General features: G+C 37.0%; 1 protein-coding gene across 4 annotated transcripts; it reads right to left on the bottom strand.

Moving 5' to 3' along the window:
- Positions 1–250: 250 nt before the first annotated feature.
- Positions 251–18235, bottom strand: LOC18448746 (DNA double-strand break repair protein). Of its 4 annotated transcripts, XM_006858807.4 has the most exons (8): positions 17833–18234; positions 16703–16784; positions 7563–7646; positions 5264–5297; positions 3286–4633; positions 3085–3172; positions 2869–2953; positions 251–611 (listed from the first exon to the last, which is right to left on the bottom strand). In XM_006858807.4, the coding sequence occupies exons 1-7, from the start codon at positions 17903–17905 to the stop codon at positions 2911–2913; spliced, it is 1752 nt and encodes a 583-aa protein (XP_006858869.2). In that variant the 5' UTR covers positions 17906–18234; the 3' UTR covers positions 251–611; positions 2869–2910. The 4 variants fall into 4 exon arrangements, with proteins under 4 accessions (XP_006858869.2, XP_020531999.1, XP_088725255.1 ...); XM_020676340.2 differs by lacking the exon at positions 251–611 and having other exon boundaries at positions 2582–2953; positions 17833–18235; XM_088869129.1 differs by lacking the exon at positions 251–611 and having other exon boundaries at positions 2582–2953; positions 5264–5907; positions 17833–18180.
- Between the last annotated feature and the right edge of the window lie 1025 nt (positions 18236–19260).

The raw sequence follows: 19260 nt of genomic DNA, 5'->3' as shown, positions 1-19260 counted from the left end.
GTAGGACCATTTATCATTATTATAAAGAGGTCACAATCCCTCATAATTGTTAGCTACCAAATTTGATGGCATAAGATAGGCCAAAAAAAGTTCAATTTTTTTTTTGTTTAGACTTTGAGTTTAGTCACAAACAGCCGATTTAAAATCTGAAGGACAAGACTTATAACCTCCTTGTACTAAAAGTAAACCATTATTTCGTATACATTTTTTTTTTTTACCTTTTTGTACTTCTCTCTATACAAAAATACCATTTACTTTTAACCATTCTTATCCATGAAATTTCAAATTAAATGGTTGTAAGTTTACTTATGAATAAACTCAAAGCCCAACAAATTTTTTTTTGAACTTTATAACGTATCCCAAGCCATTCAATTGGACATCTAATGGCTAGAATTAATTGTAACCTCCTTCTACTAAAGATAAAAGATGTACAGTCCCTTAAAACCCTCCTCTTTTTCTCCAACAGTTTCACCCCTCGGCAATTGTCCATGCAATGGCGATCTCATGGAGATCATGTACAGTCCCTTAAAACCCTCCTATTTTTCTCCAACACTTCCACCCCTCGGCAATTGTCCATACAATGGCGATCTAATGGAGATCAATGGCCCAACCTGGTGCATGCACTCTATGCATTAGATCATTAACCTCGTGCGTGCTTTCTTTTTTATGAAAGCATAAGATCATTAAAGCTTTGCCATTAATCAAATTATCAATCGCTTTAACGAGTAAAGAAAATTTGATGAGGACCATGGTTTACAATACTGATACAAACCTTAAAAATGTAGAATCAAAGGTGCACCTCATAAATCTTGGAGGTTGGAAGACCCTCTAATACGTATGAATATAAAAAGGAAAAAAAAAATTTCGAGTGTACAAAATAATGCATCTTGCAGCAGTTACCTAGACCGTCCATTTTCAACATTTTCATATCTTTATAGAGATCTACTTGATTTGAACCATTTTTAGAGTTTAAAATTTTATAATTAAAGATGAAAGTAGATTCTCAAGCCAATTTAAGAATGTTTTATATCAGAATTACATTTATGATAAAATTTAGGGGTGCGTCTTAATTGGATTGTTCAAGGTTGCAACCTTATGCAAACCACACCCCAAAAAAAAACAAACAGGATGAATAATAGCAACAACAACAAACAAGATACAAAATTGCACATGAAAGATTACAACATTAATCTCTACAATAACTTTGGATAATAATTTCACCACTTCCATCAATATCCTCAAAGATTAAGTGCAAAGTAGTTATTAGTCCGTAGTCATTATTTAACTCCAACAAGCTATCATATAACATGGTCTAAGAAGGGTGATGACCTTAAACTTTCTCTTAACCCATCTCATACCCAGGTAAAAAGACTGGATTGAATTAGGTAGGCAGCCAATGTAAAATTTTGTCAAAACTCATTCTAAATTTTGAAACTATAGTATTTGCTTATGCTAGGGCATTCCCCCATAGCAACATGTTGTACCGGAACCCAAGTACAGTGAGAAATGAGCAAGGGGTGGCTAGGATGTTCCCTAGAAGTGAAGCGCTATATCAGACCTCGGGTACAGTGAGAAATGTGCAAGAGTTAGCTAGAACGTTCCCAGAAGCAAGGCGTCGCAGTGCCACCCGATTGTGGTGAAAAATGGACTTACGAGACTTATGGGCGCACTGAGGGTATGACTTTAAATAAAGCAAAATAGCAAACCAGGATTCATGTAGCCGACTCTAATTAATTGAAAAAAAACTATGATGATGATGAAACTATTATATAACATGAAGAAATAATAAATTACAAAAAAAGACAGTCTATTCAAAGGTAGAAAGAAGAAAGTCATATATCTGCAAGACCTATACCCATCATATTTTATTATTAAAAAAAATCTAAGCACGAAGGAGTGAAACATAGAAAAGGGGAATAAAATATACTAGAATTCCTTAAAATTTCAGTAAACAATCCTCCTTTTTTTTTTTTTTTTTGAATATCAAGACAACAATCTTCAACACACTGACAAATAGGAAGACGAAGACCCGAAGAAACTCTCTTTTCTGACAAAAAGAAACTCGCCTTTTACTCATCTGTGATATTGTTCTAAACATGATCACTAATAACGTTCAATGAAAGATAATAAAAAAAAAAGGAAAGGTACTTCATTCTTCAAGATTAAAAGCAAAACCTAAATTGCTCTCTTCAAGGATAAATGCGACAAACCAGTTCTACTTCTTTAGAAACGAAGATCCCATTATAGTTATAGAAAATTGATTGAAGCAGCAATAGAAAAAACACCAAATATATTGGATTTTCTCTTTTGTAATCTCAATGTATCATCAACCACGATACTCAGGATCTGCTTCGAATGCCCATAAAATTAGGTAAGGAGAGATGGAAGGAGCAAGAAATCCGGTTGCTCACATTGTTCATCTCTCTCTCATGGATCCCCATGCAGAGCTGTAGAGAGAGACTGATAGGGGTTTTTGCTCTCTCTCGGTTTCATGGGTCACCATAGGTGCAGAATCCGAGAGAGGGGGAGAATGCAGGAAAACGTTTAGGTATGTTTCACAACAATGAGTGACTTCTGAAGATGAGAAAAAGACAGGGATAGGACCTCTTGTTTACCTAATTTGCAGCTTGGCTTTGGATTTACAAGTCAAATTTCATGTGACATGGGCATCCAAACACGTCACAAATCACTTTTTACAAATAAAGTCATTGTCAAAATGCCTGCAAACCATGGTTGGGGGGCAGCATCCAGAAATGACGTAAATTATGGAAAGACATCTATATTCTTCATGAACATGTGTCAGCATCTCTCTCTCTCTCTCTCTCTCACACACACACACACACACAACTCAGGGTTAGATTGGCTTACATCTATTCATGCAACAAAAGAAACATATTCAGCTGAAGTATGTTATTGGAGTTTTCCAATTGACTCCTTCACTCTCTGCAGTGCACTGTGAAAGCAAAAAAGAGATAAATTTACCCATAGGATACAGAAGGTTCAATAGGAGCTCCGAACAAAAGGTCTAAGGATCCTAAAGACGCTTAAACTAAAAACCAAGTGTAAAGATCAGGAACTCAATACCTCTCTGGAAAAGAAGGGATTAGTTCTTTGACAATTTTAATCAGTTTTGATGCCCCCACATCAACATTTGAGAAACTCCATCGCACAGCTAAACATGTGGTAAACAATATGCATAGTCAAAGGTTGAATACAAGTGCAAAATATTCATCTCTCTCTCTCTCTCTATCACACACACACAAAATCATCAAGAAACAAAATTACCTGAAGATTTAGCAGGAGGAACAGATGTTCCGCCTCTAAAATATGACCTTGTACTTGCATCCAACTCAACACCGTTACTATCTGCAAGTCCCTCAAGTAAACGACCAACTAACTGATAAGCAAGTAGACTTGCTTCATCACATGCATCTTGAATGTGAAGGTAACCATTCTCTTCAAAAGCTGATTCCCTAAATGGGGAGCCGGTGTATCTATACTCCAAGGAATAATTATCACCAAATACAGATTCCTCTTCCTCTTCCTCCTCATAATTATCCTCCTCATCCATATATGCATCAGCAAACTCTTCATCAATCTTGGGATAGTCCGACCAATCCCAAACAATCTGCCTGAGATGACTACTCAGTGTCAATACACACTCCACCTCCTCTTCCATTTCTTCCTTTGTTGGCTCAACTGAAGCGTTCTTATTGATGAGAGAGAGAACTCTCACCAGTGACTCTGAGTAGCTCATTTCGGTACATTCGAAAAGATGCTCGATCAACAAATTCTTCACACTTGCCCGGATTGAATGACTTGAACATTTGGCATTTGGGCAAAGCAAAGGGTACACATCCTTTAGCAATTCTATTGGGACAATCTGGACTGTCGAAATAGCCCTAATTATATCATTATGCAGAGCCTCTATATCACGGGGAAACTTTCCCAAAGAAGTGACAAGGCCGTAGTCATACCCTCGAGTTTGTTTGGCTGACAAGCCTGCAATAACAAAGGCTTTACGCAACTTATCAGGAAGCTCCTCCCCTTCATGGATTTCTGAAAGGATGTCTTTACATGCTTTCTGTATTCTATTAATCAGAGGACCCTTACTTTTGCCGTTCAGGCGCTTGCAGTCAACAGTGAGTGCACTCGGGAGTCCCTTGAGTTTTCTTCGCATTGCCTCTAGCGTTTGGGAAGGGAAGCCATCAAGTTCTTCAAGAATTTGTTCAGCTGCCAAGATGCACGAACGAAAGGGCCGGTTCCCAACCTCTATGCATTTCTCTTGAAAATTATCTGGGTCTTTGAGCAAATTCCTTATCTGGCTCAGAGACTCAGGGTTTCTAATTGTTGATAGAAGATATCTGTTGATAATGCTGATAATTCTGGGGCGGGTTTTCTCATGCTTAAGAGAGTCTCCCCTGATGATATTTCCTAAGCGAAGTAGGCCTCTATTGTTTAAATCATCGAGAATGGAAGGGAAGGCCTTTGCAATCATAGAGATTTGGGCAGATGAAGGCCCCTCCACGTCGACGTTGAAGAGTTTCCAATGGTCTACAAAAAGATGCTTCCCTTGAGCATTAAAAGCTTCAAAGCTTTTCTGGACAGAAGCCCTAACTGTATCCAGGAAGGACTAAACAACACAACAGGGTAAGCAAAAACTGGACAATGTGAAACCAAAGCGTGCATTTAAAGATGCAGTTTTCAGCTCCATGTCACGAACAGCTGGATTAGATTGGTCTGCCAGCGTCAAAAAGATAATAGTGCATGCTAAATTGATACATAAAAGCATCAAAGGGAGGGAAAATGCAGTAGGGTCTCGATAGATTTTAGAAAACCGATCTCCATTGGGGTCATGACTGCCCTATCCATGGACACTGGGCCACAACAGAACCACAGTGATCCTATAATATCCAATTTAGTATATTTGATTGATTATGCATTTTTTGAGTAAACCAGTGAGGAGAGGGTCCTCTGGCCATTCATTACACATAATTGATTGATTGGGGCGCATTACTCATTAACAATTGATAGTATGGATAAATTAGAATAATTTTATCTGCAATGTAACAAATTAGAACAATTGTCTATGAATATTCTACGAAATAAACACATCATTGTAATAGTCCGTATATCATCGTTGAAAATGTTTTATAACTATGAAAACTTGCTACAGGGGTTGATGAATGCATGGCATAAGATTGAAAAACAATTGTCTGATAAATTACCCAATTTGCTTGAGGAAGAGGATAAGCATACTCACATCGTCATCCCTCAAAAAGGATTCTGGCTGTGACCTAAAAGACTCAGAATTTAAGCAATTCATTAGTGACCACCCATAACACTTCACTCCAAGCAAATATGATTGACCAATTGTACCAACATAAATGAAGAATTATAAAAGTTAGTGCCCTACAGTCAGAGCCATAGAGGTCTCAAGAATGTGTAATGCCAACTATATGTATTAAGAAACGCAATGCATATCACTGACACTGACAACAAACCTAATTTACGATTACATTCCAACAAAAAGGAGTTAATATCAGTAAGGTGGACTAAGGAAATGAACTGCCCTTGCAAGAGGGACTTTATTGCATATGAGAGACCTATAAAGATGTATATGAAAAGAATATATGTATTGCTAAATATAGTATGGCTGCTAATCTCAGGAAGCAGTAATGGAGCTTTGGAAAGGCATGCGCTACCCTATTTTTATTTTTTCTTAGATGCAAAAGGAAGTCTCAAGATTTCCAATTTCCATCAGTAGTTGAAGGGAGGTGGATGAAGAAAATCACGACATTCCAATAAACTTCCAAAATGCTATGTAGTTACTGGCCCGGCAAAGCGACAAATCAAACTCCAGCAGCATCTCAGGGAGGTGAATCAGAGATCATAACAGCATATCAACTGAGAAAACACATATTTTAGGGGATTAGTTTCTCTTTCTATGTTTTTGGTAATCCACACATGTTTTTAACAATCCACTAAAAACAGTTGGTGACAAGTTCAAAACACACTTAGTAAAAACAACTACGTTTTGAGCAGTCCATATGCAAACAATCGGTGGATTATTGAAAACACGGGTGGCCAAACTAGCCCCTTTTTGTTAAACTTTTGGAATTACTATTCACGGCAATGCCAACAGGGAACTGTCTGAGTAGCAGTTCTGAGATTGTGAAAACTCAGTTTCTCAAACCAAAAGATTTTATGCTCCTGTTGGAGCATACTATCCATTTACTTGCTCAGGTAAAACCCAATCTAGGAGTATCTTTCCAGATTTTGGGGATGCGAAAAGATTTCCAAATCTCACTCGCTATGGGAAAAGGCTCCAATGATGATGATGATGACTCACTATGGGCTTGAAAAAAATAATGCCCTAAAATTGAATAGAGACCGTCCAATTTTTGGAGGGTGAGATCTAAATGTTGGAGAACTCAAAACCCAAATTCTTTTTCTTTTGAAAATAAACATCTAGAGATTCTTAGTTGATTCCCAAGATTTCAAGTGAAAAACTCCTCCCAAGTAGGTCGTCAGCCCGAGGGAGTAAGTGTATAGTAGATGCTCTCACGGGAGCACAGTACACAGGCTCATTTCTCAAATACCATTATGCAGTCTCTCTTGTTGATGCAACCTGGCCTGCCTACACTGCTAACCTGAGGGCGGAAAAAGCCCTCAGATCAAGGGCAGAGCCCCCTACTGCACCGCACAACCCCAAAAACACCCCCAAAAGACAAAAACAGAAAAAAGAAAAAAAGGAAAAAGAGTAACAAAGTCTGCCTCACAAACACACAAAAACAAACACACACACTCTTCTAAGCACAAAACAAGCAATTATGCTTTAAGGGATGCTTGTATAGGCAAACTAATTTTATGTTTTGAAAACAAAAGCAATAGATTTGCAATCTTTGTAGTTTTGTTTGAAATTTTCTAACCTAGGCAGTCTCGAACTACAGTCTGCAAATAGGTGCCCGGTATCCCCCGGTCACCTGGGTGCCACTTGATGCTTTTATAGACACTGGAGAGTGAATAAATCATTGGGATTTACTATTTTCTTCAAGATTCAAGATATTATGATAAAAAAGACTAAGAAAGAAGCTTGAACAAGATAGCAAGAGGAAATGCTGGAACACTCACGTTATGCAGTCATGGAACAGGAATCAATCTTGAGGAACTAATAACCATCAACTTGACAAGTATCCAAATTGTTAATTTTTTACATATCCATAGAAGTGTCCCCCATAATGTTTATCAAATATCAAATGACTAGAATACATATAATACCAGGATAAAAAATAAAAGACAAAGTTGATGAAGAGGCAATTGACCTTACGGAAAATCATCATTTGAGGTTAATTAATAAATTATAAAAGTTTCCATAAGACCATAACTCAAACTGACCAATAAAAATTAAAAAGGTTTAACATTTTCATGCATTTGCTTCTATTAAGGATAAAAAAAACTTATAAGACACAGAATATTATACACCCAACATGAGAACATGCTTCTGTGCAAACTAAGTCATAGAAGGATAGTAGAGTTAAAAGATAAGAGCATAGGCATACTTATTGTCCAAAAAATCGGGAACTTTACGCCGCTTTAAACCTATCCGAGAAGAGATGGAGCCTGTAGGCAATCCCATTAACCACCTGCATATCATACATTTGTAAGTACATTGAATATTGCAAACAGATAAATAGAACATAATTGTTAGTAGGCTATGAGAAGGCAATCTTATCCAACATTAAGAATATTCAGTGACTTTGATTAGCTGATCCGTTGACCTGAGCTTGCTCTTGTGCAACATATCAAAACCCCCAAATAGCTATGAACGTGTATCAAGGAGCTTAAATTTCTCAAAAGGGGTGAGCCATAAAACTCTAAGTGGTCTTTCGAAAGATGTTAACTCAATCTATTGTTATTTTCATGCTTTTTCATGCCACTTTCTTAACAGCTTTTTTTTTTTTCCTGAAAAGTTGATGACAATCCACGAATGCACAAGCTAACTGAATGTATATTACAAGAAATACTAGAAACAAAAGCAGATGATTAAATATTGAAATAAATGGACAAAAACAATAAACTCGTGAAGCCATCGGGTGTGCAGCATGGGCTGCAAACACAAGCCACCACTGGCTTTTCAAGAAAATCGCATCACTATTAAGGGCCAAAGCTTGTTGCGATATAGCTAAGCCAACAAGATATCCCAATAAAGAGGTAATTCAGCTTCATTCTAGCAGAGCAAACTCTTGATATTTAGCTTATGCATATGTACACCAATAATACAATTTGCTTGAGTGGCTTGAGTAGTCAACACATTGCAAGCCATTTGTTTCTACAATAATCAATGGTATACATACCATTTCCCTCATACATAGAAAGATAAGAGCTATTCAATATTTACAAAAATTACCCCAATCACGCAGGCTTAAATCATCTATGATTGCAAGTGCAGTGCCCAAGTGCAAACTGAATAAAGCTGAAAATAATTGCAAAACCAAATCAAAAGATTACAAAAAGATTACGCAAAGATTGCCATATAAAGGGGAAGAATTAGACCTCAATATATTCCATACAAAAAAGGGATATTTTGATAAAAAATCTTTTTAGTTAACATTAACTAAACAATTTTTTTTTTTTTGAAATTTATATGATTTACAGAATATTAAATGAACTTACTATCCTAAACGAAAAAGCACATCACAAAAACAACAAGGAATACTTTCAGAGAAAAAGATAAACATAACTAACTTGAGCAAAGCCTAAATAACCTAAAGAAAACCTAGTTATAGAACTTGTGGATCTCTCGATCTAGAGAGAGAAAAACCTAGGAGGCTGAGAGAAGGAGCCATGAGAGCATGCAAATACGAAGATCTTTGCGTCTCTGTAAGCCCAACCCAAAGTTCGCAAATTCAAAGATGAAAGATGTTCTCCCATGGCAGACTTGTCCGGGAAGGTGCAGCCTGATCTTGGTTCTTTCTTGAATGTTAATGGTATAGTGTTGTTAGAGATGATGTTGCAATGGCGAACATCCTGATGTACATTCCTTATTGTTGAGGTTGGAGACAAATCTTGAAGATATTGGTGATGAGTATTCTTCCATGGTGAGGAAGCACCTTGACCCAAGTTCTTTATTAGACGTTGATTTGCCTGTTAATGGTGGCGATCCTGTGAAAGATTTTACATCTGGTTCAATAGTTAATAATACTTTGGATGATTGTGGGCTTGATGAGAATGATGTTAAGGACGTTATTGATGATATTGCTTATGGTGTATATGGCAATGGATCTCGGAAACCTGCTGTTAATGATAGCGGTGTGCAAGATCCTAGATCTAGTCATCAAGATGATCTTAAAAGACCTTTTATTCATGAATCTGTCCCATTTTGGAGGGTGGAAATGGGAAAGATGCTAGTCGTAGTGTAAATGTTCATGTCTGTACTGATGCAATTGTCAAGGCCACACAAGGATCTCCTTCATTAGATGGTATTGACGTTACTTCTGGTATTCATGGAGTGCCTGCGATTCATTATGCAACTGTTAATGATAAAGATGGTGACCATAGATCTGCTCATGGTCCATTGAATATTGTTTCTTATGATATGGTTCCTGGTGTGAAATATATTCAGAGCTCTATGCAGCCAATTGGAGTCGTTGATGTTAAAAGTCCAGCACCATTAAACACCAACGGTACATTGAAGGAAACTAAAGCCACAAGTTGCTGGGGTAGTGGGCAAGCTGCAGATCTTCTATTCGACGAGAAAGGTATCAATCTGGGGTATTATACTTTGATGAAGTTGAGGCACCTACTGGTACTGCTATTGATGGCAAATGTCATGTGACAATCGAAGATGATGTTGTGCACTCTTGTTTGAGTAGATGGGAACATTGTCTCATTGGATATTTCTTAGGGAGAAAGCCAGAATGGTTTTACATGAAAGATATGTTGAAAAAGATGTCGAAATAGGCGAACGATCTTGAGATATTTTCCTTAAATGATGGTTTTCTGGTTTTCCGATTTCAGAGTAAAGAGGAAATGGAGGTAACCAGAACCGGGGGTCCTTGGTTCGTAAATAAGAAGTGTTTAGTTTTGCAAGAATGGGATCCAACTGCAACACCCTCGAGGAAGATACGGCAGCATGTTCCAGTGTGGATTAAACTTCCTGATCTACCATTGGTTTTCTGGGAACCAGAGATTCTATTTCAACTGTCATCGCCGGTGGGGAAGCCTTTATTCATGGATAGGCCAACCAAAATGAGAACCAGACCACAGCCACGGATTTTCATGGCTTTGGATCTAGAAAAACCATGTTTGAATGAGATTCCCTTTGAGATGAAAGGAAAAAGGTTCCAACAGAAGATTGTTTGTGAGTTCATTCCAATCTCTTGTTCATCTTGTAACAGGATGGCCCACTCTTCTGATATTTGCAGGATTTCTACATCCTCTAAGGCTCAATCGAAGCCTAAAGAGGCTGCTATTATACTATCAACTGGTGAAGAGGGATGGCGTGTGGCCAAGAGCAGACAGCAGTTCATTTATTGAAAAAAACAGGTTGATAGAAACTCTAATGGTTTCAAGGCCTTAGAGAAACTTGAAGAATGGCGAAGGTGATTCTATTAGTGTATTACCATCCGCAAGTAAGCAGCAAGAGACCACCGTTGACATGGCAGCATTGGGATTGGCTAACGATGAGAAGCAAGAGGGTATTGTGGAGAATATTGAAACCTCAACTGCATCGGATGGGCTTTCGCACAAAGGGAGCCCATCACCTTCTATTCATGCAATGAAGGCAAAACAGGAAAGTTTTACTCCTACCATTCCTGCATCCGGAAAATTTTTTAACAAAGGGAAACTTTCTGCTGGAAATTAGAAGGAGGTGGGAGTGGATATGGGGGACAACGACAAAATCTCATTTATTCCATATGATCCACAGGGGGGTCTCATGTGTGAGGCAATAACTACAAAGGGGCAGTACGAACAAGTTTCAATTTCAAACAGTTATGATATTGTTCCTATCCTCGCTTCGCCAAGGCTTTGAATAACATGGAAACACAGTTATCAGATGGAGTTACAGATGTTCCACAGTGTGATTCAAGTGCTGATGGATCTCTTCTAGTCGGACATATTTATGCTGGTTGTTTGGGCAAATCTATAACCAATGCAGTATCCTCTTTATTTCAGCACGGAGGCATCTACGAAGGGTCTGTCGATCTCTCAAGGATGCATTGCCGGGTAGCAGTAGTAAGCTCAGTTCAGCAGGTAAACAATCCAGTCACTGACCTTTATAATGTCAATTATCTCATGGAATGTACGTGGTCTATGTGGCCATGGTCGTGTTTTAGATATTCGAGAATTGGTGAATCAACACAACATTGGTATTCTTTTTTCGTTAAAAACAAAGTTGCCATCTGATTTAAGGGATAGACGGGAGAGAAAATAGGGGCTTTATAGCAATGTTATTGCAAATGAGGTTGAGGGAAAATCCCATATCAGGCCTGTCTGGAATCCTAATATATATGCAGTCAACCATTTTTTTTGGAGAAGAATATATACGAAGTCAACATTGTTAATGTGAATGAACAAATGATTACCGTTCAGGCTACTCACCTATGTAATGCATGTTCTTTAACAATTTCTGTGTGTATGCTTTTAACTCCAGGTCTCAGAGGGCCTCACTTTGGGACCATATGAGAAATATGTGTGCTGTTACTGTTGGTCCTTGGTTGGTGATGGGTGATTTTAACACCATTTTGGATTGTTCTGAGAAGATGGGGCGTAGTAGTTCCATCTCGCAGGACTAAGCTAATTTTGCTCATGTTATGTCGACTGTGATCTTACGGATCTTGTATCTGCGAGAGATTGGTTCTCCTAGTCAAACTGTCAAGCTAATAGACGATGTATAAGGGAGAGCTTTGATCGTGCTCTTGCGAGCTTGGATTGGGTTCTTTCTTACATGGAGTCTAGAGTAGAGCTTTTGATCAAGGAAAACTCTGACCATTACCCGCTTTTGGTTTCCATGTCCAACCTGTCCTCTGTTGGACCAAAACCTTTTAAATATTTCACGACTTGGCAGAAAGCTCCTGGTTTTCTTGACATTATTTCTGATTCTTTGGCAAGGTAGAGGCCTAGAGGGGGACACCCATGTTTAGATTTCTCACAAAACTGAAGAGGTTGAGGATGGATTTACGCAAGTGGAATAAAACAGTTTTTGAGCATACGGGAGAGACTATTTCAACAATCCACCGAGAATTATCTACTCTACATTATAGTTTGGCTCGTGACCCCTCCAATGAGAATCTTATGTTGGAAAAGGAGGAATGTACCAAACAATTGCAGCAGTTATTGGCTCATGAGGAGAGTATATGGAGACAAAAATCGTGCCAGGTCTGGTTAAAAGATGGGGACTCTAACACAAAATTTTTTCATCTTTCAACTGTTATCAGAAGAATGAATGATAGAATTATGTTCCTTAAAGACCATAATGAGGCTACTCTTGCTAATGAGACAGACATTGAGAAGCATATGACTCTTTTGAGGACCTTCTTGCATAGGACAGTGATGTTGACCCTCACCTGACAAATCGCCTTTTACCCCCTATTTTGCTGAACTCAAATCAGCAAATGCATCTAATTGAGGAAGGCATTTTGGAGGAGATAAAATTGGGATATGAAAGGTGAAAGCGCCCCGGGACCAGATGGTTTCTCTATTGAATTCTACAAGTTCAGTTTGGAGGTGATTAAGAAGGATCTCTTTTGTAGCTTTGAACGATTTCTTCAAGAAAGGTAAGATCCTCAAATAAATCAATTCTGCTTTCATTTGTCACATTCCTAAGGTGAAAGTGCTATGAAAGATTTTAGACCAATTGGTCTATGCAATGTTTTGTATAAGCTTATGAGCAAAATTATTTCTAACCATCTGAGGAAGGTTTTGGATGCTTTGATTGATCCTAGACAAGCAGCCTTTTTAAAGGGAAGACTTATCATAGATAATATCCTGATGGCAAATGAACTCATATCATTATGTCATAAGAACTCTTCTAAGGCTAAAATGTGTTTACAGCTCGACCTAAGTAGTGCATATGATCAAGTGTCCTGGGATTTCATTCTTGCAAGATTGCAAGCCTTGGGTTTTCTAGAGTTGTTAGTGTTAGTTATTTGGGGTCTCACCGCAGTTTACCAAACATCGCGGTGGAGGCACAAGATGTTCTCGTTGTCTTCGAAGTGTTAAACGCCTCCGTCTCGATAAAATTCCGAGGTGCAAACGGGTCCCAGCAAATACACTCCCAAGATATAGCCAGATCGAAAAAATTAATTCCTAAGTCCCTGAGTTGCACACTCAGAAGACCTGTACAAAACCACATTATATAAATCCAATACGTCTTTCCAATTGGTATGATACAACAAACATCAATTGGAACAGAACTTCTCTCATAACAAAAACATCATCCAATCAGTATAACACACACATCAATTGGGAAAAAAAAGCCTAAAAATTTCTCACACAGAAATTAAAAGACATTTTATCAATAAATGTTACCTGAAAAATGAGAGAACAGAGCTTTAAAGACAATCCTTTCTCTCACTAGAGAGAGAGTACACCCAAAATAGCTTGGTACCTCACCCATGTGGTAGTCCTATCGCTTTAGTTCTTCCTCTTACCTCATTGTTTCCTCTTCAAGCTTAAGGCCTCACCTTAACTCGTACCACTCTCTACACTCTTTCTCCTCAAAAACCCTTATATATGGGGAAAGGAATATTTTAATATCATGCATGTGATGTAGCAAGAGGAGAGAGAGAAAGAGAAGCATTTGGAAACAGAGAGGGGCCAAGTAGGAAGTTACGAGGCTCAAAAGGAGAGGCTTGTGGTGAGGGTGATGTCAACATGAAATAGGGTGCATTAAAGGAATTAAATGCACAACAGAAGTGTAAAAGAGGTGTAAAGTGGGTAGTGGTCCGACATGACCACAAAAAGACATATGAAATAGCAACCAAAAAAGATGTTTTGAAACACAAATTTTAGCAAAAAGCTAACAGTTCGTCTATGTATTTGCACGTCGTCTTTTTTAGTGTTGTAGAATGGATAACCAAAAGACTATTTCAGAGGGAAAAGAGCCTAAGGCAAGATAATCCTTTATCTCCTTATCTATTTTTATTAGTCATGGATTTCCTCAGTAGACAAATGGATTACGCAGTTTTGCAAGGTATGCTACCCATGGCTTTCCCTTCAAGTTGTGACTATGGGATTTCTCACCTTTTTTATACTGATGATGTGGTTATATTTAGTGAAGCTTTTGTTTTTGCTATAGGTGTTTTGAAATCTATCCTCTTGAGTTTTGAAAAAACCACTCGCCAGAAACTCAATATTGCCAAAAGCAAAGCTTTTTTCTTTGGTACAGCTTAGGGTACTAAACACATGACTGTGAAAGAGGTTGGTTTTGGTGAAGGAAACTTGCCAGTTAGATACCTGGGGCTTCCACTATTTCATGGTACTTTAAAGCATTCGCATGATCACAGCTTGGTTGGAAAGATCATTGGCAAGATAAGAGCATGGCAGGCCTTAACTCTATCTTATTCAAGCAAATTACAACTATTAAAGTCGGTACTTTGCTCATCGGCTATCTTCTGGATTCTAACTTTTATTTTACCCAAACGTACATGTAATACAGTTGAAAGACCACAAAGGAATTTCTTATGGGCAGGCACAACTGAAAAGAAGGGTCATCACCTTATTAACTGGAAAACTGCATGTTTGACTCTAGCGGAGGGAGGTCTTGGAGTTCGTGATATTGTTGATTTTAATATTGCCGATATGATGAAATTGGCATTGAGGGTTCTAGCGAATCCATCATCTCTGCTAACATGCTTTTTCAAGCACATGTATTTCAAAAATTCTTCTATAAGGGAGACCAAAAAATGGAGTTGATCTTATGCTTGGAAGGGTATCCAGTAAGGGTTATCTTACCTGAGGATCAATGTTAGATGGATTATTGGGGATGGACGATCTGTGGATTTTTTGGCGTACATATGGCTATCCAAGAGATTTATATGGGAGTCTTATGATGCAAATGTTCATGAAGATCCTAGTGTCTTTACTAAAACTAAGGTCTCAGATTAAATACAAGGCCCTTCGCAGACTTGGGATCTTCCATCTCCTACATCAGAGAATTTGATTGAAATTTAGAAAGAGTTGGAGGCTTTCACTATCCCGTTGCAGCCACAGAGAGATTTCCTGGTGTGGGTTCACTTTTCAAATGGTATTTTCTCGGTTAAAGAAGCGTGGGATTTTATGCGACAAAAGGGATGTTCTCAGCCTATATTCAAAGCATTATGGTCCTCGAAATGTCATCCTAAAGCTAAGTGGTTCTCTTGGCTGGCTATTCACCAACGACTTCCTACTATTTTTCTTCCTTCTTTAGAACATGGGTTCACCCTTAACTCCATATGTCCTTTTTGCGTGAATCACAATGATAACATATGCCATCTTTTATTTCAATTTGCTTACTCGCAGGGTATTTGGAGATCAGTTGCATGGAGATGTGGTAAACGTTTTACCCCAGGCCCATCTATTGCAACCATGCTTAAAAATTGGATTGCTTTTAGATTCAAATCAGATGGTCTCCTTGGTGTCTGGAATTCTTTTTTTTTCACTACAGTTTGGTTCTTATGGGAGGAGCGTAACCACAGAATTTTTCAAAGGAAGGCATCAAGGAGAGAGCAATTGCTAAGGAGGATCACCTCACATGTTCGTGAGCTAGCAGATGCCAAAGCATGGGTGTTCCATATATCAAAAAAAGCTATTATTGAAAATCTACAGATCACATGGCGCCAACAACAACCCAAATCACTTATTCTAATCGCATGGTATTTCCCTTGTCCACATCATTTTAAGTTGAATATTGATGGGGCCTCTTTACAAAATCCAGGATCAGCAGGGGGTGCCAGATTAATCAGAGGAGATGATGGTACCTTTATTGCTGCTTTCGCCACTGCTTTTTGTATTGTATCCAACAACTATGTGGAATATTACACTCTCATAGAGGGGATTAATCTGGCCATTCAGTGGGATTGCTTCCCATTGCAAATTAAAAGTGACTCTTCTCTACTTGTCAATGTAATTCAAAGCCAATGTAATGCCGCATGGGGGGGCACTCCATATGGTAGCAGTCAATTGCAGACATAGTCTTTCGAATCGTGTGTGGTTCATTTCCCCTATCTATCGCGAGGCCAACATGGTGGCGGATTCACTAGCCAAAAAGGCTGTGTCTTTATCTGAAGCTATGGTTTGGCACACTACGATTTTATCTCCATCCTTTTCTTCATGATTTGGCAAATATGCCCTATCACAGGGTTGTAAAATTATCGGTTCTATTTCTTTATCTTTATTAATGAAAAACAAGTAGGGGGCCTTCTCCACCACCGATTTACCCAAAAAAAAAAAAGATAAAAATAACTAACCACCATAAAAGTGAAGGAATTAAATTCTGAATGAGCTTGTAGTTGTACTCAAATGGAAAGAAAAATACGAAAGGAAATGATGGATATCAAACTAAATAATTATCCAAAGAAGAAACAACAGCTCATTCTATACTTGCTGTCCATGCAACTTAGATACTGGTTGAGGCATACAATTGCTCATGCAAACAAACATTCCTTGTCACAAAAGAAGAACGAGAAGAAGAAGAAGAAGAAGAAAATAATCCATTTACCTCCTTTTCATGCCAAGAACCTTTTCTTCGTGCCGAATGTGCATCATAAGTGACAAAGCATCCATCGAATAATACGGAAATTCTGGAAACACCACGTACAAATTTGTGATATCAAAACCCATAGCGCATTTATACGAAAGGGAATTTTAAGTAGAGGATAACACCTCTTAATAGAAGGTACAAAAGATAAAGCAGCTAATTCAGTACAAAAATATCCCAAGAGGTTCACTATAGATTTTACTTACAGACAAATAAATTAGCAGAAATCCTTCAAAGTTTAGGTATGGATCAATCAACAAACAGAAAATCAGTATGAAAGAATCTACAACTAAGAATGATCTTAAGTTATTGTTTTGGATGATTTAGTGCATAAAATATTTCCAAGCTCCAAAATTCATATATTTCAGAGACAACCACATCAATTGATGAAAATATTTCAGGGGCCCAAAACTATAACATATTCTCAAAGCAAATACTCTCATTGTCTAACCCAGCATCATTTCCAATAAAAAAATGTGAGGGAAGTTTCAATAGCGTGAACCATAAAGAAGGAACACATCATGGATATCAAAACTACAGCTTATTCAAATTTTTCACTTTTTGCTCATCGTGATGAATTTACATTCAGTAAAAGCCTCGCAAATTTACAATGCACTCATTTTTTAGATTAGACTATAATATTTTAATCAACAAAAAACTTCACATTATCTATTCATAGTGTTCTAATAATCATGAACAATGAGAGATCAAACAAGCTGATAGAGCAAAGAAATTCACCTGTTAGAGAATAACAATCGGATAGAGAATAACAATCGGATAAAAAATTCTGAGTTACACATGAATTGTATCAGAAACTTAACCCAAATACTTAAATAAATAAACTAAAATCACATAAATAATTATTCATCAAAATATTAAACAAAAACCCAGTTCATTAAAACTACTTATTGCATCTCAAACACAATGAACAGTAAACCAAAGCAAAAACTAAAAATACAAAGCTTAAATTCAAGTTCATGAATTAGTATTAAAAAAGAAAATTAACTCTGAAAATTTTCAAATACAAATTGAAAGAAGAAAAGAAATGAAAAAGCCCGATTAATCCATCGATCAAAAGGGGCAACAAATACCTCCAGATTCAACGGCTTCAAAGGGGAAACAAATAGCTCGAGAGTTATCGGCTCCAATATCCATATATTCCATAACCAACTTCAAAACTTTCAGGGATTGAGCCAAACTTGCTCTTCTCTCAGGGAAAAAGACTCTCTCACTGCAAAATATCAAATAATTTATCGCTCTATCACCAGAAAAGAAACCAAATAACTATCTCTCTCTCTCTACAATCCTTCTCATAAACCCTATCTCTCTAAAATCTACAAAACCCTGCCCGCTTCTGTTCGCTCGAGCAGAGTATACGCGGCAAAACAAAAAGTGCCGAGTGCTTTTAATTTGAGCAGATGCGACCACAGACAATACGCGCCTGTTTGAAGAAATAAGTTATTAAAAGAAGTTCGGAGCGTATATGCTTGCCTATTTAAATTTGAAGTAATGTTTATTTAAAGGAAAAAGTTTACATTAGGTTGCTAGTTTAAAATGGAGAGTTAGACATGCACCTCAAAAGCTCTATCAGAAATGTTGTTTCAATATTGAAAAACCTCGATATCAAGATGTATGAATATTAAAAATATATATAGTTTTTGAGTCCTCGAAATAATGCATCTTACAACACATTATCTAGACCGTTCATTTTCAACACATTATCTAGACCGTTCATTTTCAATATTTTCATATGTTTATAAATCTATTTGATTTTAACCATTTTTTGAGTTTAAAATTTTCTAATTAGGCATGAAAATAGATTTTAAAATAATCCTAAGAATTTATTATAACAAAATTCTATGATAAAATTTGGAGGTGCATTTTAATTGGATTGTTTGAGGTTGCAACCTTATAGAAACGATACCCTTATTTAAATATTATTAAAATATTATATATTAAATATTATTTTATATTAGACATAAAACAATATATAAGATACATTGTATTGTAAATATCTATTGGGTATGGTTTGTATAGAGCCTAGGCTCTAAACAATCAAATTAGAGCCTACCTTCAAATAGTATCGAGAAATATGGTTTCAATAAAGTTTGTGATAGCCTTAAAATATTTTTTCATATTTATTTATAAAGTTTAAAGCTTCAAAAATAGTGCAAACAAATCTATGAAAACTTGAAAATCTTGAAAATTAACGGTCCAAAAATGCATTACAAAATACACTATTTCCAAAACTTAAAATCCATTTTTTTCTCATGTCTATGCATCTTGATGTCGAGATGATCAATTTAAAGTTATTTGAGCATCAAAACAACCTCTTCTAGTAAATGTTTTGAGGAAGGCTCAAATTGATTGTTTAGAGCCTCGGCTATATATAAACTTTTCCCATATCTATTACATGTATAAAATATAGTATATTTTATATTCTATAATATATTATATTATATTAAATAAATTCATATATTATATTTAATAATATAGATAAATTATCACAAATATACCTT

The sequence above is a fragment of the Amborella trichopoda genome, chromosome 6 (genome assembly GCF_054954075.1).
Source record: "Amborella trichopoda isolate Santa Cruz 75 chromosome 6, AtrichopodaSantaCruz75HAP2 v2.0, whole genome shotgun sequence".
Classification (NCBI taxonomy): domain Eukaryota; kingdom Viridiplantae; phylum Streptophyta; class Magnoliopsida; order Amborellales; family Amborellaceae; genus Amborella; species Amborella trichopoda.
The sequence above is the reverse complement of the archived record's forward strand: the minus strand, read 5'-3'. Positions and strand labels throughout refer to the sequence as shown.

Coding starts and splice junctions, on each gene's coding strand:
- LOC18448746 (XM_020676340.2), bottom strand. CDS start 17,905: ATGGAATATATGGATATTGGAGCCGATAACTCTCGAGCTATTTGTTTC. Junction 5,298..7,562: donor CCCGATTTTTTGGACAATAA/GTATGCCTATGC, acceptor TGAGTCTTTTAG/GTCACAGCCAGAATCCTTTT. Junction 2,954..3,084: donor ATCCCTTCTTTTCCAGAGAG/GTATTGAGTTCC, acceptor TTGCTTTCACAG/TGCACTGCAGAGAGTGAAGG.